This window comes from Actinia tenebrosa, unplaced genomic scaffold (genome assembly GCF_029948245.1).
Source record: "Actinia tenebrosa isolate PJP-AT-01 unplaced genomic scaffold, QUT_ActTen_1.0 PGA_scaffold5__44_contigs__length_20552954, whole genome shotgun sequence".
Taxonomy (NCBI): Eukaryota; Metazoa; Cnidaria; class Anthozoa; order Actiniaria; family Actiniidae; genus Actinia; species Actinia tenebrosa.
In genome coordinates, this window is record NW_028292582.1 from 2,319,306 (window position 1) to 2,342,647 (window position 23,342).

The 23,342-nt window shown below is 36.4% G+C and overlaps 2 protein-coding genes and 1 long non-coding RNA gene across 3 annotated transcripts; 1 reads left to right on the forward strand and 2 right to left on the reverse strand.

Annotated features, from left to right (window-relative positions):
- Positions 1-339: 339 nt before the first annotated feature.
- On the reverse strand, positions 340-10,764 carry LOC148906320 (L-amino-acid oxidase-like). Its single transcript, XM_089038002.1, is given in 7 exon segments — positions 340-765; positions 2,140-2,334; positions 3,489-4,259; positions 4,413-4,455; positions 5,556-5,729; positions 7,405-7,496; positions 8,235-10,764. Coding segments are annotated over 7 exon segments (1,656 nt in total). The 5' UTR covers positions 8,342-10,764; the 3' UTR covers positions 340-491.
- A 140-nt stretch (positions 10,765-10,904) lies between these two features.
- Positions 10,905-23,132, reverse strand: LOC116288143 (uncharacterized). The gene is made up of 2 exons (XR_016121256.1): positions 23,057-23,132; positions 10,905-14,119 (listed from the first exon to the last, which is right to left on the reverse strand). It is a non-coding gene; the product is annotated as an uncharacterized LOC116288143 (long non-coding RNA).
- Positions 17,565-19,031, forward strand: LOC148906321 (uncharacterized). The gene has a single exon (XM_089037441.1). The coding sequence runs from the start codon at positions 17,633-17,635 to the stop codon at positions 18,872-18,874; it is 1,242 nt and encodes a 413-aa protein (XP_088893567.1). The 5' UTR covers positions 17,565-17,632; the 3' UTR covers positions 18,875-19,031.
- Positions 23,133-23,342: the final 210 nt, after the last annotated feature.

Consider the following 23,342-nt stretch of genomic DNA (forward strand, 5'->3'; position numbering starts at 1 on the left):
TAAAAAAAGGAAAGGAAAAAAAGAAAAAAAGAAAAAGAAAAAGAAAAGAAAAGAAAAGAAAAGAAAAGAAAAGAAAAGAAAAGAAAAGAAAAGAAAAGAAAAGAAAAGAAAAGAAAAAAAAGAAAAGAAAAGAAAAGAAAAGAAAAGAAAAGAAAAGAAAAGAAAAGAAAAGAAAAAAAAAAGAAAAGAAAGTAGAAATGAGTAGCTAGTCTAATATCCCCAGGGAAGGGGTATGGGGAGTGTGGGACGAAATTAAAATAATCTTACATTTGTCTTTTTAAAACAGCGGAAATGAAAACAAATGACCTAAACCTAAGCATTATATATTTCAGTCGCTACTCCCTTTTAATCTTTTTATTTCTTAAACGGATTCATTTCAATATGTTATATGTTTGTTTTGATTCAAAATTATCATTTGAATTTACAATATTCCGATTTCAAAAAGAGCATTTGATTCCCTGACTACACTCGCCATTTATTTTTTAGTCTACCTAAAGGAGATCAATAACCCTTTTAGAAAGAATGAGTTTGCTGAGATTCGCCTTTGTCTCCATACTCCTATTTGTCATTCGACCTTTCTCGTCCATCTGGATGCCCCAACCTTCTTGTAAGGCATTTTTACACGAGAGGATCGCTCCCTCGCACCAGGCACGCATTGGATTGTACGCTTCTCCAACCACAAAAACATCTAACCCATTTAATGGTCGTTTGGCCCAGTTACTTATGTCAACCATGGTGAAAGGTGTACCGGCTTTCTAGAAATGCCTGTTATAAATTGAAAGAAATATGTTTGGTTTCAGTTTGTAATAAGCCAGTTCATACTTTAAGAATCGTTTCCAGTGTGCTTGCGATTTTATCCGGAATTTCTCACCTTCTTTTGTTTAAACCTTCTTTTGTTGTTAATTAAACAAAAGAAGGTGAAAAATTCGGGATAAAATAGCATGCGCACTGAAAGCGATTGTAAATTGTTTTAATAGCGGAGCTCCCACTGGCCAGCGTGAGCGGAGCCCTATGCTTTAGAAAAATGGTAGCTCACCTTAAGTACTGCTACATAACAGTATTCTATCATCCAATTGGTTGATCTGGGAAATACGGATTTATATAGTTGGATTACCGGATCTAACAGCAGTATAATAATTAATGTTTCGACATTATTCACATGTGCACATGTGACAAAATTTCTACGAAGTGGGAGAGTAGCAAGGTCGAAAACAAAAACTCGATGTAGTGCATTTTTTTCACTGATTTTTTCACTTCATGGTTCTCTTTTTGAGGGACATTCTTCTTCTGGAATAAAAATGATAATTGAAGTTTTTTCCCCGATTATATTTTCATATTTCAGTTTTATCTAAATTGGGCTCCCTGTGCCCATTGGGAGCTCCGCTTTTGATAAATATATATATTATTTCCTGCCATACTTATCAAAGTATAACCAACGGCCTGAACAACCAACCAAGACAGCAACCCAATCTATCAGTCAACAATCAACCTCGACTTAGCTAACCTACGTATGTAACAATCAACTTCGAAATTTCGGCATCAACACACCCGAATTTACATCTACTCCTACCCAACCAACCATCTAAAGAAAGCACTACCAATAGAACTGTTTAGCTAATGGGCGTCGCATTCCCTTTTCAGACCTTGTGTTTTCACACCTTCTTTATCCCCCTACAATCATGTGTCTTCTTATTGCAACCGTCAAGCAAAGATATAATACTTAAACCAATCATCCAACAACATGTCCAGGCAGTCGCCTATACTCCTATACTAATCAAAATGATACTAATCAAATTGATCGTCCACCAGACAACCACCTGGCACTAAGGAACTAGACACATGGCACACATGCATGAATCTAGCTGCTGCAGCCAACTATACACTAGACAACCAATCAGCCACTTAAACAAATAGATAATTTAATAAGTATGCATGAAAGCCAATAACAAAATCCAACCCTATCGATAAACAAATCAACTACTTGGACAATATATCAATCTACTTATGAAGTATAGTGTCAGACGGACTAAGGACGGGAAAACGGACATACCGACCGACCGACCAGCGATTGATCAATGCGTTTATCGATCAAAAAAAGTCTTCCAATAGTTTTTACGATGCACAACTGGTCCTACTTACCAGGCAGAGTCCCAGTATTGGTAGGCGGTGTTAAGAGGTTTAGGAATCTTTATACCATACTTTGTTTCCAATGCTCGGGGAACTTCAACATCTATATAATTCTTGTCCATAGTAGCGATATCGTTCCATCTCCTGACACAATCCCCATCATTATACATAGTATGAAGCACTGCTTCTCCATTCCATCCCTTACCTCTGAAAAAAAGATTGAGAGTTATTTTTGATTGAGCACTTATCTTGATTGTTTTTAGGATGTGTAGCGGCCCAAACTGGGGTGAAGGGGGAGGGGTAAAGGGGTGGGGAGCCTGTGGAGGAAGGGACGAGGGGGAATTTTTACTAAATTTTGGCTTTAAAAGTGTAATAAGTTGTGCTGAAGGGATGTTGAATTTTTGCTTAAATAAGTATTTACAAAGGTGTTTGATGAAAATTTAGTTTAGTATGGTTATTACATGATGAGTGAAAGAAAAAATGGGGTATTCATGCGATTCAAAAAGTTATGATTAGTTATGAAAGTTACTATTTTTAGAATAAATTAAAATTGTGATACTCGTGACGCGGCGTTACGAAATAGCGTGACCAACTCCATTTTTGGTGTGTTTTCACTCATCCCTAGTTATTGTACAGGCAAGGAAATACTAAGAGAAAAATAGACATTTTAAGCCCTCCAAGCATAGAAAACTTATCCCATTCAAAGAACAATAATAAATAAGTATTGTCTGCGTCGAAGAAAGGATTTCATAAAGCGAATGCTACGTAACAAAAAAATATTTGGATTCAAATTGAACGGTTTTCACCGCTGTTTTCGGACCGAGTTGTGCAGAACCAGCACAAACATCAAAAAATTTCAAAAAATATAAGCTTTTTGTTTTAAGTATATGCAGTATATGCAGTTTTTAGTATAATCAGCTCGACTTAAAAAAGAAAAACAAGAGATTTAGACATGCAAAACAAAATATTTTCTTTGTTATTCATTCGGTTTTGCAAATTTTCTTCAATATTTTTTTAGGTATCAAGTGAAGGCCTTTATAAGTTTTCGAAATCAATCATTCTTTCCTCTATAAGGACAGTAAGAAACCACAGCTGGATAAGCTCATTTTGTATAATTATAATGGCAGGTCTTGATTTCTAGCAGGTTAGTTCTTGAGCCATCTTTAGCTTCATTAAAGTATTTACGATTGCTTTTCTTGGCCTTAAAAATGTCCAAAGCCGATGTTTTCTATGCATTTGCGAGTTCTTCTTTTGAAATCCCGCTGGAATCCCTCGAGATGTAGATATACGCAGTACGTGTGCGCGCTGGAATTAGTGGCCACCGTCCTTAATAAGGATTTCAATCAAGAAAATTTATTCATTTGTGTGCCAAGCTTAAACCAAGGCAATTACTTGAAGAGAAAAACCGCTGTCCAGCTTGAATTGGTGTCCCTGCAACTTCCAGATCTTCCCACCAAGCACGTTTATACACTGCTGCTCCTTTGAATGCTGGTATTGGCTGAATTGACTTCAACTGCGCGGTCTCTTGGATTCTTTTGGCAATCGATCCAGACATGCTTTTAAGCTGTTCAGGTGTTGTTGCTACTATCAGTTTCCTTGTTTTCACACGCGATTTGCTGGACGTCTTGATAACAAACTGTTTCTTTTTTCCTGTTGTTGACAAGGATTTGACTTTAGTATTTGTAAAGATTTTTCCTCCCATCGCTTCTAACTCTTTCTTGAGATAATTTATGATGGTAGACATTCCTTCGTTTGGCCTTACGTATTTGCCAGAAAGAGTATCAAGCAAGTTAAAAAATTCTATTAATGATTCTGGACTAACAAAGCTGGTGAATTCGCCTTTGTGAAAACTAAGATCTGCGAGGTATTTTCGTCCTTCTGCTGTGATAATGTTAGAGAAATACGATTTGGCGGTTGCATATTCATTTGCCGTAGAGAGGTGCTCTTCTCGTAAGACGTAACTGTATAGCTCACTACTCGTCATGTTACCAAATACAGGGTGTGAAAGGAGAGAAGGGTAGGCTTTTTTAATTTCTTCAATATTGTTTGCCTTGATTCCTCTGGACTCATACAAATTTGGCTCGACAAAAACCCAATCTTCGTGCAGGATTCGGAGCTGCTCCATAAGGTCACTGACAAGCAGAAGAAAGTTAAGTCAACCGATTTATCATTTCCGGTTGTTGATTGTTATTTTGGTGATGATGGTTGTGGTGCTAGTGGTGTTGAAGATAACGATGATGAAATAATGTGATAAAGTGGACTGACAACAATGTGACAATAATTACATCATGTTCTCTTGTTTCTTGTCAATTCGCCAAGCGCCGAGCCCTAAAAAGAAATGAAAGAACATTTTTACTTATAGTACCAAATTCTTTAACTATTCCAGATAAAGATAATGTCCCCAATACCACTAAAGAATCCAATCAAAAATATGCAATACATCCTTTTCTTCGCGAGTCTTTGTTTCCCACAAGTGTACAAGTGGACTCATGAAGTTTAAACCCAGTAAAAGGACCTTCATGAAACTCCGAATCAGCTCTTAAACCACATTCGTCCATTACATTTCTTTTTATCTATTTTATCAATATTTTTGTTTTGCTGTTTTCGAAACATATGACGTTTTGATGATGAAAAAGGTCCTTTCAATGGATGCGAAAAATGCGTTCTCTCACGGTGTCATGAATTGAAAATCACATCTAGTGAAAGGAACTTTGAGGCTCTAAATGAGCTTTGAACGAATCTTTAAACTAACTCCAAAACTTAAAACTCCTAACTCTTAAAACTTATTTGTCCATTACTTTTTATTTTTTAAATTTATTTCATTGACATGTCGTCTGTTTTGCGATGACCAAAGCATATAACGTTTGGATTATAAAAAAAGGTTTCTTCAATTCAATGGATGTGAAAAATGTTTGTGTGCATTTGCAAGTAGTAGACATCCTTTCTAAAGAAAAAAATCCTTATTTTCTCTTGAATTAGTGAAAGTTTTTTATAAAAAGTAAAAAATTAACATATATATATGAAAAAGATCTAAGGCTTGAGGAAAAGAAAGAGAAGGAAAAAAAGTACTCTTTATATGGTGAGAATCGAACGTACAAGATGGCGCAGGGAACTGTAAAGGGGGACTATTGTCGTTTTTATTTTGTCGTTGTTATTTTGTGTGTGTGTGTGTGTGTCTTCATAGTATTTTCATTTCAACTTAACGAGAAAACAAAAGGGTAGTTTCATGTCTGATGTTATTTTCCTTCCCCTTCCCCCCTCGTTCCTTCCTTCTATTATTTTTCTTTCTTTGAGTTTTCGTTTTTTCGTTTTTTCCAGTTCTCAATTACCCTTTTTTTCTTTGCATTTATCTTCCTATCTTTGAATTTTATATTATTTTCACTAATTAACCTTTCCTTTCAAAGTACTAGGATTCATTTGATATTTACCAACATGTATGTCTGGCGCTTGCTCAAAGCGAAAATCACGAATCCTTCCTCCAACTCGAGAATCTTTCTCAAAGATACAGACTCTAGTCTCTTTCCCAGTCTTCAGAAGTCTGTAGGCCATGTAGAGACCAGAAAATCCTCCACCAACAATACCGACGTCGCACTTAGAATCACCTACAAAAATAGAATATAAAATTCCTTTGTACACCTTTATTCTTACGCTTCTAATGTTCTATTATTTTAGTATTTTTCTTGTACGATGAAACGATGCATGAAATAATGAAGATGTTTTAATATATATTGGTGAATGATATTAATAATAGAATCACAAATCGCAATGACCATGGCATATTTCTACCCAAAAAATAATGCGACATGTTCACGTGACCCATCTTTCAACTTTCGCCTATTTCTCTGGATCGCGGTAATCAAATTTTTGGTTTATGAAATAACTAAATAAAACTCTCTAAAAAAAGAACACTTACTCTGTGGACGCTTTTTAGCTTCATCGTTCTCTGTCGGGAATGACAAAGCCCTTGGAAAAGAGAATGTATTTTACCCGGTATGAAGCAATCTTTTGTCTTCTATGGTCTTCTATTGTGTACTTATATTGTACTTTGCATTCATTTCGTTATTTAAAGCTATTTCAAAAACTTTGGCGATAGTTTTGTTGCATGCATCTTGAATAATATGTATGGCATGTTTTAAAAATCCAATCAGCAATACGCAACAACGACATAGTAAGATAATTGGTGCTAACCAACTGTCAGTGAACAAAAGAAAGTGTGCAAGTAATTCTGATAGTGGTAATAAATGTCTTTAAAAATCAACCACACCCTAAATCCATTGTTAGATATAGGTTCTTAAATTCTTCGGAAAACCCAGATTCTTAAAGCCGGGGGCGGAATTGATATCAACAGGGGAGAACGGGGCTGAATTATAAACCCGGGATAGGTTTTGAATTACACGGATATATCGTAAGCACTCTCTTTCCAAAAGAACAAAGTAATCTACCTCCCTAAATTCAATATAATTTAGTATTTCGTGTTTTGCATCGAAACAATGGAATTTTAGGCTTAGTTGCTATTTTAAACCAGTTCAAACGCACGGGTTCGGTTTTGCGTCCCTCGGTCTTGAACTGTAATGCAAAACCTCGCCCTAGTGTTTGAACCTTTATTTAATGCAAGTGAACACTCTACAATTATTCACCGTAAATATTCCACACTCTTCCATAAACAGGTCCAGTTGTAAATATTTGATAACTGTGCGAACTCGATCGATTCGCACGTGAGTTTATATCCAATAAGGCCTCTTTGCCAAGCTGGCTATGAGTTCGTGTACGACGACAGTGAATACAATAATGCTTTATCATATAGACATAAACTCAGTGATGAGACAAAGAAACGTAAAAACTCGGTATCATGGTGGACTTCAAAATCCTTTAGATTGCGCAAATAATGGAATTCATGTTGTAATTTTGTAAACTGAGCCATCCTGTTGTCTAGCCGAGGTTTTAAATTGTTTTAGACAGATTTTTAACTGTTTTAGTCATCTCAGTTATGCTTTTGTCAGATTGATTTGCAGTTTAGAAACAAAAACCAGTTTGACCGTGTTTTTTTTTTTTTTTTTTTTTTTTTTTTTTTGTGTGTGTTTGTTTGTTTCATATTTTTTTCCTAATAGACTGCTGTGATACATAGCCGTCTTTGTTAGTGATCCTGATACAATTTCACTTATATCCCCAAGGTGTTCACTAAGGAAGAACATTATCACAAGAGGCTATTTTTCACGAGAAGCAATGGCTCACTAGTTAGACCAAAGAAATCTATATTTATCTGTATTTATAACATACCTGTCGTAGTAACCAAGAAGAAAAGCGCCACTGAAAGGATGTTCATCATCGGTTTTCCCCAATATAGTAAATATGCAAACTTGATCGATGTTCTGTGTGAACAATAAATTAAGTTCTAGCTTAGTCATATAGGAATAGCTTTGTCGCTAGGTGGTTCAATGTTTGCCACAGAACGTTTTTGTACTTGCGCCTTATTTTTAATGATTTTCGATGATAACTTTGTGCATGTTTGAACAGAAAACTTTCATAATCGTTGAGGTGCGACCCCTTCGACGTTCGATATGTAATTTGCTGACTAGCGTTTCAACGACCGCCAATCAAAGATTTGAAATGAAAAACTCAATATTTTGAGGGAAACCTTAGGGCTGAATTAAAGATTGAAGAAGATTAGATGATTAAAATATTTCATTCAGTCTACAATTGCAATCTTCCTCAATATATTGGTTTTTTTAATTGCATCAGTTATTTGATTGACGGTCGTTGAAATGCTAGTTGGCAACTGAACCGGACATCTAACGTCGTGGTCGCAGTTTAACGATAATGGTAGTAAAGTCGAACAAAAACCAGTAACTGAAAGCAAAAGAGAAAACAAGTAGATGAATAATAAAGAATAAAAATGGGATTTAACCGAGTGGTTCTACAGAATGGCTGTTCTTCCATTGCACTCTTATTCAGTACTGGTTTTCTAAAAGGATGCGATTGCCATAATTAATCATACTAATTTTATTAGACTATAGCAACAGAATCCACAAAAGCTTAGTATCGATGATAACGACAACTATCATTATGTGTCGATATTCTTAGAAGGAGTAAAATATATTATTTCTTACCTTTCAATGACTTTACTAGACAGATAACTGTGTGGAACCAATGACCAAAGGTGTGTTCCAGATATTTTATATTCATCAAGCTGATCTGATTGGCTTATGAGCAGCATGTGGTTTGGTTACCAAGCTAATAACGAAATCGGTCTTTGTCGTGTAATCAACGTGGGATTCACAGAAACATTCTGGGAATTCCAACTTCCAAGAGATTTTATATCTCGTTGTGAAGAACTTACACATTTGCGTCAGCTTTTCATTGTTCCATGCCTTCGAACGCAATCTTTTGAAAATAGTCAGTTTTCTAATCAAAACCGCCAATTTTATGAATGTGTTTTTCTTTCTTTCTTTCTTTCTTTCTTTTTTTTTAGTTAATTAGTACCCGTAGCAAATATTTGAATATAATAGTAAAATTTGTTCTACTCCATTGACAAAGCAGAAAACCGGCTTTGTATCTTATAAAACAAAATTACCTGTCGGTCAAATATCGGCAATGAAACTGTAACATAACAAAAGGGATGTAGCGATCATGTTTCAAAATTTCGTCAGTAATATTACAAGGACTGTGCGGGTTGTTTTAGCTGCTGGCCAGCTGGACAACTTGCATTTCTCTCTTCTTCTGACGACATAAAAAAAAAACAAAAAACCTATACTTGGGGAAAAAAATTACCAAACACTCTGAAACTCATAATAGTTGGTTTTATCAACCATAAATTTAATAATATGATCCGAGCTTTTGACCTACTCAATTTAATGCGCGCGCACGTATGCCATGGTTTGATTGCGTTTTACTTTGTCAATTGTAACGTTTTTCATTTCCCTGAGGATGGCAGAGTAGGCCGAAAGCTGGGATCATATTATTAAATTTATGGTTGATAAAACAAACTATTATAAATGCCAACAACAACCAACAAGAACTATTTGATTCTGAAACTCTCTGGAAATTTATAAACTAACTAGGTTTATAAATTCTTTTTGATTCTGTTTCATGCAGTTCCGGCAATTGATCTTGAACAATTTTTGAAAAAAAATTGATTTAATGGATTCGGCCCTCCCTTTGCAGTGTCTTACTCGTTCTCACAGGACAGCAACGAGAATGCGACAATTTGGAATCGGCTTGTTCATTAATTCGCTGACTTTCATAACAGCCACGGATCCGAAAAATACATAAAACATATCGGTTCGCTACGAGAAACAGTCTGATGAGAGAATTAAGTTTGTTCGAATCTCTACCACACTCTCCTCTCATCTATGGGGTACTCTTCTGTACATTGTTTTGTATGTGAGTAGACTGAATTATTGAAGGTTTGTTTTATACAGTGTCATTCAAGGCGTTTCCATGATATTCCATAAGCACGTGCCTTTGAATACTTTATGTTTTCTGAAAATGTGATGGCAAAACGATTTGATTCACCAAAACTCTATTTTATCCATTCCATAAGCACGTGCCTTTGAATACTTTGTGTTTTCTGAAAATGTGATGGCAAAACGATTTGATTCACCAAAACTCTATTTTATCGCGACCAAAACATTTCGATTTTGCGAGTGTGCATGATTGAGGAACGCGGTAAAATGAGCCGGGTTAAACCTACAAGAAAAATCAAAGCAGAGGTTTTAGAAAGAAAAACTGCTTTTAATGAATTTTTATAGATCATCTGACATCACGATGTTCTGCCAAGAAAGTTAATTTAGAATCGAGCCTGACTATTAGCTCAATGAACTGCGGGAACGTCCTTGACTAAGCTCATTCAAGTACCGTCTGGGTGTTCTCATATGCCTATGGTTCCTTTGATCAAGGAGTTCACCTAAGTAAACATAGGATGATAACCAGCTGATAAACATAATAAAAAGCCGGTGCTTTTGTTTATTTATTGAAGTAACTAGTTTCAGAGCCGCCAACATAATTTCTAATCGCCGATTCGTAGACTGTACAGAATACCGGTTTGAGTTTATCAAATGAAAACATTCAGAAATCTTCAGTTAGCTTCAGATATACAACAGATCACACTTATTCGTTTGTCTCACGACTGAGAGTCAGTCGTAAAAGAAATGCGACTTTTCAACTGCAAACTGCTAGTGTGTTTCCCTGCTAGCAGAGTCTCTCCTCTTTCTCTCCCTTCTTTTAGGCGGGGAGGAGGGAGACTCTGCCGGTGTAGAGCGTTTCCTTTGATACACCGCCGTCCACAATCGTAGACGAACAAAACCAGTTTTTAACCGGATACATGTAGTGCGCATGAGCTAATGTAACACATTGTGGCGCCAAACGTTGTTTGACGAGAACGGCTGTCAAAATCCTGACAGCGTTGCTAAGTTACGCCACGCAGGCGCGACAAGTATAATTTCCTTACATCGTCAGAGTCTATTTTTCTCACTTCACCAAAACAAAAGGAAAATACGCTCTGCTAGCAGGGAACTAGTGTTTCTAAGGCAATGGTGTAGAATAGATAGTGTGTTTCTTCAGCATATACCGCTAGTCAGATTATCTGTGCTGTTATTGGTTGGTCGGTTTGTGCTGAGATTGGCTGTTTGGTTGCTGCATCCCAGTTCACAGTGTTTTTTTATAGTCGGTATTACAGGTGTATTACTTAGCTTCAGAAATCATATGTAATACATAGTCTTTGCCAAAAGTCAATGTACATTCTTAGGGAGAGTATTTCAAATAAAGGGTATTCTGACTCTGAGCGATTCCTTTTATTGCGTTATTTTAGTTGTATGTTGATTCAACTGATAATATAATGACCAACACTTTTTCGTAGACATTCAATAGTCTCCATTTCCCTGCGCCATATTGAAAGGTAACCATGCAATTGTATGGAAGCGAGACGAATGGCGAGCTTGCAATGATAAAGTCGACCTTTTTCAACACCTTGAACAATTATTCACATGCCTCTATCTTTGGAAGCTCACCGCTCGTCTCGCTTCAATGCAAAGGCACGGCTACTTTTCAAGATGGCGCAAGGAACTGTGAAGGGGACTATTGGGTCTGGTCAATAGAAGCTACTCTAGCATGCTTTATAATTGTAAGCATTTGTCATATACAAAAGGAATTCCCTAAAACAGTTCATCAATGCAGACTCCACTGAGTTTCTTCATCAAATTCTGCATAGCCAACAGTCATGCTATTGCTACCCTGTCTGTTAACTCCCAATGGAATGACGCCGCATCAATATAACTGTCAGTTATATTATGGCAAGTTCTGAACTAAGAATAAAGAGTCTGTACTGCTTCCAGAACAAAACAAACGTCATTTCCATGCTTCTAGTTACCTTGAATGACTTGACCACAAGGATCCCAATTTAGATTAAAGTAAATGGTGAAAATAAAATCGGAAAAATTAAATAATTCTTTATTTTTTTAAATTTGAAATCAAGATAATGTCTCCCGTAATACGATTGAGTAAAAGAGAAAAAGAAACACAATAAAAAATGCACTAGAAACATTTTTCTCGCAGGCGCCTTTGTTTTCCTTTATCATTCCCCTATGGTATCTAATGTCGCTCTTATGTATACAGTCAATTCAAAAAATGTTGTCGTCAACCTACTCAAGTCTACGCGACTGGACCGAAAGGAACTCTGGGTAGCAATCATTGAAGCCGAGTTGACTCCATAATTTTATCTGACTAGTTATGCCTGGTTTACAGCACAAACCTTCGTAGGCGAGCGGGAAGTGTTGAAGGAGACTTTTTTTAATGCCTTCATACTTTCGGAATTGTGAACTGAATCATAACTACTTTGTTTTTCTTTCCCTAAACCCGAAGGACATGCATTTGATGGATTGTTTCTCGCCATTATTATCTTATTACTAGCGGAAACAATTAATTCATAACGAATATTTAACCGCTTCAGTGATTTTTACCCATATTCCTTTCGGTCCAGTCGCGTAGGCTTGAGCCGGTCGACGACAACGTCTTTTGAATTGACTGTATATACTCTGACAAGAGAGGAAATTCATCGTCATCTTTGAAAAAACAATACACTTTCAACCACGATTTCATCGTCTTTTAAACCTCGAAACTACCAAATACTTGATCAAAAATATCCCTGCGGTGGGGGATTCATTTATTTAAAACTCTCTTGGCTCTTCCTCGATGATTTCTATCACCGAAATTTTCGTGCAGAATATTTTTCGCTTTCAGAATGTTATTTCAAGGTTCTTAGTTGCGTAGGACTCGGGCGAGAACGAAATTCGACCTCACTACTCTCCCGATTTTATTTTCACCATTCACTTTAATCTAAATACTCCAGTTTCGAGCGCTCTGTTGCTCAGGGTTAGCCTCGATTTTGTGCAGAATACTCATGTGTTTCTGTGAAGGTCCGTGGAATTTCAAAGTGTTTGTATTGTTGAAGTTGTGCATTCTTTACTTTACCGTTGGTATTTGTGAATATTTAGACACTGATACGAGGCTAACCATGTGTAATTGAGTCTGTAATCAAGGAACACAGCGGTAATTTGGAACTCGAAACTAGTCTATTGGACTTCCTGTGACTTGACTTGATAAAAGTATTATCTGCAAAAAAATCTACAGATAATATATTTATTATGTCATTGATGCTATCGCATTCCACCATCAAACTTTAACATTAAGCCCTAGAAAAAATGGCAGTACTGATTCTCAGACAGTTAGGGCGAAATAGTGATTACAGCGCAAATACTTTAACCGGAACCACTTACACCAGTTAGAAAAGAGAACTAGTTAAAATGTAGAATAAAAACAATACATTCAAACTTAGTAGTCAAGCTAATCAGAAACCTTGGCTGCACGAAAATAGTAATTTAAATACTAAATACAATTTGCTTAATTTGGTTAGGTATAAATATAACTTTTAGTTATTATAAGACTCTAAATGCAAAGAGCAGAGTTGCAATGATAAGAATGAAGGTGTTGCTATAACTATATCAATTAGTCAAAAAGAAAAATTGAATTAACATAGTGCGTTACAGGATTTCCAAGTAACACGAACTGTTAACGTGACTTTATAGAGGGGTACAGTCTGTGTGTTCCCAACCACGTAATGCGCCCTCCTTCAATGGAAAAGGAGGTTTAACCGGTAGAGAGTTGGGGGATATAGACTACTTGTAAAATTATATGAGATTCAAGGTTAACAGGGGGAAATCAGGCACTTTTTTCTGAGCACTTCATTTGTGTAATTGTGTTCAGCTGGCATCCAAGATAATTTTTAATGGGTTCTATTTCATTATTTTATTCACTTTAAAAGCATAAGCAAAAAAGCGAAAATTACTGGTTATTACATAATACGGTAAGCAGACTGTCAAATTCGCTATAGCAGGTAGTTAAACAACAACAACTTATCACTAAAACAAGGAGTCCGATAATACTGAGAAGGCAATTAAAGATACTGCAGCTGCTTCTTTTCAATCTAACATGCACAATTAAAGAAAGACCACTTCTACTTCTAGAGTAATCATAGTTATCTTAGTTTTAGTCGCCGAGGCTTTTGCCGCGTCGAATTTATTGCTTTTGAGCGGCTACGAAAAACTGAGAACTACCATATAAGACATCAGTTCTTTTGCTTAGCATCAGAAGACAGCATGTGTTAAGTTCGGTATACATACTTCTACTAGTTTCAAGAAAAACGGCGCTCAACCTCATAGGCAAAACGATTTGACGCGGCAAATGCAGTTCGACGTCTAGACTGGATCTTGTTTTGTTGTTTTGATTTCGTGCGTATACTTTGAAAGGTCGAGACCAGCCTCACCCTTAAACTTGTAGACATCACGGGTGCCAGGTGCCTTTTCTACCTCGCTTATAGGAAGAGTAACTTGAATAACATACTTTACTCTATCGAGGTTTGTGGAAGATAGAGCACTATCATAGTTATTGCTTAATATTGCTGTTTTGCTCTCATCAGGACGGATCTTTGTCAAGTAGACCCCTGGAACAAAACAACAGTAACAAAAGGATCAGCCAATCGTTGTCAATCAAGTATAATTCTAAATTTAAAACATATCCGATGACGCGTAACGTAACGGTTAACTGGGCCAGTAACATACGAAATAAATAACAATCGTGACTGTTCTTGTCTTGTATTTAAGGAAACATGGTTGGCCTAAAACACAGGGAGCCCATTTATAAGGCCCTGGGACCAATATCGGGAGGGGCTAATCCCATTAAATTGCCCTTCTTCAATAAACTCAAGAATGAAATAAATCCGGCGTATAACATTACAACTTAGCTATAACAAGTGTCCCTATGATACGAAACAATGTACGTGTCTAAGTGTGATAATCTTTTTTCACTAAACGCCCACTTATTGTTGTGGTTATGGCTGTACTAGTGGGTAGCTGTATTGCTGTGTTGGCTCGTGTGGCTGTTGTTGTAGCTTGGGGTGTGGTGGTTGAGGCTTGTGACTTGTATTTTCCGATTGTGGTTGTACTTAGTTACATCTCCTCCTTTAATTTGCTGGTTTTTAGTGGCCGAACACCAGGTGTGTACTTAGTTGTATTGTACTGTTCCGGGATCTTGCGTGTAGTTGTCTTCTGTTACGACGAAAGAGAAGTACATCTTCTGTACGGATGTGATAAGATTCAACATCTACTTTCTTCTCAACCTAATGCCTTGATCCAATTGGGATCTCTCTGTCGTGGTGTAGCTCTTACAACGTCACGGGTCCATCCTTTAATGGCCTTAGCTCTTTACAAGTCTTATCCAATACTAAAAAGTTTGTTTCGCTTGATTCCTCTTTCAATTCGTTTCTGTTGAACGTTTCAGGAAAGCTAAATAAGGGTCAGTGTGTGCATGTAGTTTTTTTTCTATTATCATCTTTGTTGCGGTTGTCTTGCCGCTGTTCTCTGCTCACCATTGAACTATGCGTATGTCGGTGAGCTGGCGATGCGTTCAATGGTGTTGCGATCTGTAAATTGCGGGAAACTGGTTTGGTGGGATCGTTATTGACCAAACCAGTTTCCCGCCATTTTAGTCTAGCTAACCATTCTCTTTCTGACTTCATCGTTTTCGGTCGTTCTTTGATTAACGGCAACAATGATTGTCGCAAGACCAAAGAAATGCGGCTTATTCACCCATTGGGCACTCTTAGTCCCAACGGGATTAATGAACGCTTTACTTTCAACTAACCTTTTCTTTTGTCTTTTGATTGTTTGTTTTTGTTTCCTTGCCTACCTTGCTCTCATTGGTTTCTTTTGTCTTATTCTATCATATATACACTCTTTTCTACCACTTCTTTCTCTTTTACTCCGACGAAGGACTAGCGTCCGAAACGTCAGTAAGTTTTTTCATCTTTTCACGGTGTATAATTTACCTTTTCATCATTACTGTTTCATTAGAAACACCGACGCAGCTCACACTAGTTTTTAGCTAGTTATATCTTCTCATAATTATGACATAAGAATTATAATATTTATATATAGATAACTAGACTAAGATTTTATAATAATGATAATCTAAAACAAATTAATTAATATATAGCTAACATAAAAAGTATAGTTAAAACAAATATAGGGTTAAAATTAATATAGCATAATAAGATAGTAGAGTGCACGCACCAAAACCGTAACCATTAAATAGTACTAATTAGTACTATTTCATACAGAATCCATTCTTTTTTATTTGATAAAATCAAATATTCTTCGAAGCGTAAGTTTGAAAGAAAAAAAAAATTTGTACGATATTTTCCCCCAACTGTAGCCGAAAGTGCAAGATATATAGCTTGAAATTTCCCTTATCCTTGTGCCACATCGTCAGGAAATAATTTTATGTCATAAAAGCTGTAAAAGAGAAAAAACGTTTTTCATTCAGAGAACCATTGCATTCAGAAAACAGACGTCGATACTAAAAGAGTACTATTTTCACCGTCAATCAAACGCTATAAGCCAATCGCGCGCGGTAATTCTTAGACGACAATCACCATGTTATATTGACGACTCTCTCTCGATCAAACTTATAGGAGAATCGCGAAACATTTTTGTCGTAATCAATGAAAGTATTTCATTAAAAAAAAGGCCACAGGCAAATCAAATGAACTAGAAATGTGGTTCTCAGCGGTAACGGTCGCAGGATCACAAAAACGAGCGAAGTGAACTTGTACCTAACTCGAACTCGGTCTCAAACTCGAACTCGAACTCGAGTCATAGAAAACCTCATGTTAAAGACTTGTTGCTGCTTAAACTGCATTTTATCTTGTTCAACGTAATACCCTTTTGTTTGCACCTCTCTAATACTGCCCTGCGGCGTTCATCATGACTCTTGTCTGCTAGTTTATTGGTGGATCCTGTCACAAAGACTAGGGTGTCATCACAGCTATGACTTTTGCCCCCCTCACGGCCTTGCAAAGCAATGTTCATCTTTCTTTGGAATTCCTCTGGGGCTAGTGCAAGGCCAAGAGGCATACGCAACCATTTAAATCTGCCCCACGCTGTATTGAATGTAGTTCCATCATTTGCATCAAGTACTACTGTAAATACCCGGACATTTGATAACAGGGGCAGTAGATCCACGATGGTTGGCATGGGATAATGGTTACGTTTCAGAGCTTTGTTGATGGTTGAGGGTCAACGGGCGCGTAGGGATGATCCGATCAACGACAACGTTTAGTCAATGGACTGTATACAAACTGTCTTTCACTCGCTAAAAAATATGTTCAAAAACGTTCACGCAAAAGGCATACTGACAAAGAATTTTTTTTATTTTTTATTTATTTATTTTTATTTATTAAATCTGACTCTTGCACTTGTAATGTTAAACTGAATGTAAGTTTATATTTTACGAAAGTTTTTGCCTAGTTTTTGCTCAGCATACACGACTGCGGTGAAACATTCATGAAAAGCAGTCCTGTTTTTCCGACTCCGAAAAATACTTTTATATACCAGAAGATATAGAAATATAGATAAGTTATAGTGCTTGGGAACGAGGTTATTCCGGGCGAAAGCCCTTGGAATTAAATTCGGAAAAATAAATTTCCGACCTCGCTGGGACTCGAGGACTGAGACTCGCCACGACCTTCGGAATTGTACTACCGATGCTCTACCAGCTGAGCTAGAGGTCAGACTGAGATGTAAGGTCACATCTATTTCACCCCGGCCTTTCGCCCGGAATAACCTCGTTCCCAAGCACTATAACTTATCTATATTTCTATATCTTCATGTATTTCATCAGTGCTACGCGGTCCACATATTCTCATCTTTTTCATACCATTTGCTTAAGGAAATCTTCTCTTCTACACAGGAAATAATTACTAATTTTTGTCCTTCGAATTGAATAATAATAATAATAATAATAATAATAATAATAATAATAATAATAATAATAATAATAATAATAATAATAACAACACAGGAAATAATTGCTATCTGTGATCTGGACAAGCCCACTATCTGATTATAATCGCGTCCTTGCTACCAACCAGTTTGCACTTCCGGTGCTCACATATCCTATGTGGACCCAGCTCTGGCCACTTGCTGAGCTACGTATTATCGATAGAGAAACAAGGAAGATCATCAGCGGGAATGGAGGACGACATCCACTTAGCTCAACAGCTGTATTACATCTACCTAGAGAGAAAGGAGGACGAGGACTGCGATCCATTGAACAAGAATATAAGCTGATCAAGATCAAGGCTGCTGTCAAACTTTACGAGAGTCCGGACCCTATGATGAGAGCTGTTCAACAGTTTGAAGAAAGAGCTGCAGACAAGGGATTCTCCTCTCTCATTAGTGATGCAAAGAAATTTGCCCAGGAACTGAGAACAACTCTGAACCTAAATACCCCTGAACCGTCATGTAGCCCATTAGAAGAACCGGAGATACAGATCAAGGGAATGCACATTAAGAAACACCTTAAGAAATCTGAAAATGAAAAACTCGTGGGGAAGGTTGAAGATCAACATTGGCAAGGAAGTCTATTGAAAGCAAGATGGCAGGATGATCAATTAAGTCATGAAGGCTGCTTTGCATGGCTTAACAAGTGGGTAAGCGCTCCTACCCATTGTGTTGCAGGCATTATGGAATTGTACGAACAGCTAACCCCAACGAGAGTCTACTCCGCCTACAAGACGGGAACAACAGACAAGAATAATGTCACATGCAGAATGTGCGGCGAGGGTTCCGAATGTCTGGCACATGTACTGGCTGGATGTCCGTCTCTTGCACAGTCCAAGTACCTGGATAGACACAACGCTGCTTTGAAAGTGTTTTTCTTTGAGATGCTAAGAGATCCCAAACTGGCTGATAGTACACCCCCATGGTTTTCTGATGTCAAACCCAAACCACTCTACAAATCAACTGACGCTGAAGCATACTGGGATGTACCTGTATATGCTGACCACATGTATGTACGATCTAACCGTGTGGACGTGCGTTTCATCGACCACAATAACAAGAAAGTACTCATGGTGGAAATGAGCTGTCCGTGGGTTAACAACCGAGAAAAGAAAGACAAAGAGAAGATGAAGAAGTATGGAGCACTTAGACTTGAGCTCACAAAACAACACCCAGGATACACGATCTTGCAAGTGAACCTCATTTTGGACGCTCTTGGAGGATGGTCTAAAGAGATGGAGCCTGAGATGAAGAATATCTTTGGAGCAAGATACAAAGATGTACTACTCAGAATGCAGAAAGCGGTATTAAGCTGCACAGTGAACATTGCAAGAACATTCAAATTAATCACATCTTAAGGACATTTCAAACATTCCAAGTATTTAAACTGCATCTTAAGAACATTAATAATTGGTTTTAAGTGATTGTATATATTATTAATCCTGTCATGCTGGTAGGTTACGAAATTACGCCCTATCTAGCTTACCTAATTAGCATTCAAACGTGTTTACTGCTGATAATAATAGTAATAATAATAATAATAATAATGATAATAATGGAACTTATATAGCGCACATATCAAAATTCATGGCGCTTCACAATAAGAAATAAAATAAATAACAGACGTATGTTACAATATTAATGAATATGTCATAGTTCATTGATGTTCACTTTGAACCAGAGGAGACAAAGTTCTTGAACAAATGAGTTTTCAGTTCATTTTTAAATAATTGGATCGAAGAACTTTTCCTAATTTGAAGTGGGAGGTCATTCTTATACTTTGAAGGCTTGAAATATCGCTTTTTCTTCAGTTTTCCTCCTGCTTGTAAAACCACGAGGAGAGGAAGGAGATGGTGCAAACACGCCACAAACAGATCGAGCTGGTCACGCTGTTTCGTAACGCCACGTTAAAAATAGTTTAAAAAATCATAACTTTTTAAAACGCGTGGGTACCCCCCGTTTTTTTTTTTTTTTCTTTTTTTTTTTTTTTTCATCCAAAATATAAGAGAAATATTCAGATTTTTAATACTAGAATTTCTAAAATAAAAATGGTTTTGGATGCAAATGTAAGCAAACATGTAGTATCCCTTCAGAACCATATTTAACAATTTGAGGGCAAAATTTGGTGTAAAAAATGGTTTCCTATATGATACAAAAAATTATATATTTCATATAAAGAACACAACTAGTTGTTTATTTGAAACAAGTTGCAGATAAAATCTATCAAAACAACTTCGAAATATGAACTTTTTCCCTCGCGTAAAAAAGTGCCGTCATTGACGTTAAACACCGTTATCGGTGTTTAACGGCAATTATCTCGCTTAGATACGTGGGTACCCCCCCTTTTCGGATTCCAGTGGCCTCTTGGGTGATTTAAATGACTGGCACAATTTGAAAAAAATAAAAATGGTTCGCGATTAGTAGGCACCATCCTTAACATCGACCTTATATTTTAGTTAGCACATGATTAAATTTTGATGATTTTTGTTGTTGTTGTTGTTGTTGTTGTGGAAAATTCTTCGCTTTTTCTTCGCGTTAAAGTACCTTGGTAATTTTTTTTTCTTTCTTTTTTTTTTTTTTTTTTTCTTTTTTCGCAACCATAAATTTATTCAAAGATTAAGAAATTATAGCTTTTTAAAACTAAAGCATAATTAACATAATCTTTAAATAATTAATTATGTACATGCTTTTGCAAAAGCATGCGAGACCTCCGAAGTTGGAGTATATTTTGGCTCTATCAGGATCAATTATGAACAATTTGGCCTTTCTCGTTTTTCTGAGCTCGGAAATCAAGCGATATTTCGGAAAATGAAGTATACCACGGTTTATATTACCTCGAGGTCTTCCTAATACCTAAACATGAGCGAATTCGATTTTTCGACAGTTGTCGGCGTATGTTCGATTTTTGCTGATATCCTCTCTTAAATGGTTATTTGTTTTTCGCTAACCTGGTTAGTGAAGTTCTCGTTCTTCATTATTTAGATTATATTCTTCAAATATAGTTTTTTTTTTTTTAATACCCAAACAATGAAGTGGAATGAAAGTCGGTTAGTAAAAAGATTCAAAACTCAGCGAAAAGTATTTTTACGGCCAAAGTTACCACCTTTATTACCGCTTAGTATTTAACGATATATTCATCTATATATGTTATTTACCAGCCAGGAGGTCCGGATAGGGAGAAACTGTGCCAGAGGTCTTGAATATACGGACTGAGGCCATTAGGCCGAGGTCCGTTTTCAAGACCGAGGGCATACTAAATATATTTAGGCACTGCCTAAAAGAGGAGCTCCAGATACGCAAGTCACAGGGAGCCCAATTTGAATGAATGTGGAAGATAAAATTAAAATCGGAAAAAGATCTTCAATTTTTTTCCAATATCAAGATAATGTCTCCCATAATAAAAAACATGCACTGAAAACGAATCAAAATGCACTACATCGTTTTCTTTGCGCGAGAATACTTTCCAACTTGTATGAATTTTGTACACAACTCACCACCAACTCCCCCCCCCCCCCTCCCCCAGGGGCTAGTTTTTTTCTTGGAAGATTCTTCGACAAAGTTTTCTAAGGCCAACAGTTTTTAAGCTTTGAATTCCTGGTTAATTTTACTTATAAAACGAAAGATAACTACAAATAATCCAATACAATATCAGGTTTAGTGAAATTTACCTCGGATGTCTTTCATTGAAATCGAAATTTTGAAGATTTCCGAACTTTTATGGACAAATCAAGACTATGAAACAGACTTGAAAACTGGTAAAAAAAAAAGGTGAGCAAAATACATAAGCTTACTTTTACTTCTTTTACAACTAATAACGATGTTTGGTTAATTATCCACATCAAAAGTATTATGTTTTTACAAGAACCGTATTTTCATTCATAAAAGTCTTAACTATATTTTTCGAGAAGCTTGAAAACATAAGCTTACTAGATTTTGAAAATTCAATTTTACTAGTTTTCATCTTGTTAACAACATAAATTTTTGAAAAACTAATAAGTTTACATTCAGTTTTATAAAATAAATTAAATAGTACGCACGCTGTGATTGGTTGATAGCCATGTTTGCATGAGGGTATGTAAACACAGTTGTGACGTCACAACTTTCGTGTTTTCCCGGTACAAGTTCAAAATTTGAAAATTTACAGTTTCTTTCGAGGAAAAAAAACGCCCCCAAAAATGTATTTTGAAGACGAAGTTCCAAATTTTGACTTGTGTCAGGGCCACAGGCATAACCCTATGGTCTCATGCAGGTCTTTCTGATCGTAATATCATGACAATCTCTCGTTGGTCACCGCAAAGAGAATTCCCTCAGGAGCTACAACACACGTCCTCCGTCAGGACAGCTGCGGTTGTTCAGCAACGTGCTTTCTCATGATTTAAATGCACCGCCCGATAAAGAATACAAGTATTTCAAGAAAACAGTCAGCAGCTTCAAACGTTTTCCAGCGATAGCTCTTCAGCTCCACAAAATATCTTCTCGAGGCAAGACGAAACAATCAACTTCGCTGCCATGTTTTCTCGCTGTCAAATTGAGCAAAACCACGTTTCTTTCAACCGAGAATCCCATTCACAGTGACACTTGTTATCCACTTTTGATCACTTTCGTAAAGATAATCAATTCTGAAATCTTTTATTAAGATTTCTATTCAATCTTTGGACATTTCTTTGTATTTGTTTTAAAGTTTTAGAAGTGATAAATGTTTAAAATAGCTAGCGATTCTTTCTCGCTTCACATTTGCCTCCTTGGCGTTTATTACACAAAGTTTGATTGGCTAACGATCGAAGTTCGTGATGTATGGGGAATTTGTATTTTGATATAAGAATCAAATTCAAATAAAGATTTATTTTCTTGTAAGTGGTAATGTTTTCCCTTAGCATTTATTTTATAAAAGCAATAGAAAACTTTTTTCTCTGTGTTTACATAGCCTGATAGCAACACTCGGGGGTTGGGAGAATTCTCGACAGTTATGCAAACCCTCGACTATGTCTCGGGTTTGTATAACTGTCTCGAATTCTCCCAACCTCCCCTCGTGTTGCTATCAGGCTATGTAAACACAGAGAAAAAAGTTTTCTATTGCTTAAATACTTGACAAGAACAGCTGAGGAAAAATAGAAAATAACGCAAAATGCAATGCAAATACAAAATAAAATTTTCTTTGTCAGTAAATTGGCATTTGGAAATGTTTTTTAATATTTTCTTAGCTTTTGAAAGTGAAAGACAAGGTACCGCTCTTTATACAAGAACATATCTCACAACAACACAAATTTTAGCTCATTTTTATGATCATTTACTAGGTCGAAAAGCTCAATAAACAGTTGAATATTTCGTGTAATTTTAAAACTCATTCAATATTTAGATAAATTATCTGTAGAAAGATATAAAATTATTGAATGAAATTCAAAATGAAAGTACTCTTACCATAATAACAAAACAGGTACACTTTTTTCGCACGTTTGTCATTCTAGTTCGTTGCTCGTTTTCCGGTAATGTTGTAGCTATGTTATCTACACTAAATAAAACAAAATAGAAAATGTCCTAACCTCTATCTTCACGCTGTGGAGAATTCTTTTTTTCCATGATTTCTTCAATAATTTTTTGTTTCGTTTTTACAATGTTTACAAAAAAATGATAGTTAAAAAGCTCGTCAAAAAAAAGTCGTCATTTTCCAAGTGACGTGTGATTTGAAAGCTCGACCAATCAGAAACGCGATGTAAACCTGGCGGGCGACACTTTTAGCGTTACGCACAGGGTTCCCATGCGATGACCACGAAAACTGAGTTGCATAGTTTACCATATTCTATACCTATGGTGCTCCGCTCGCGCGGG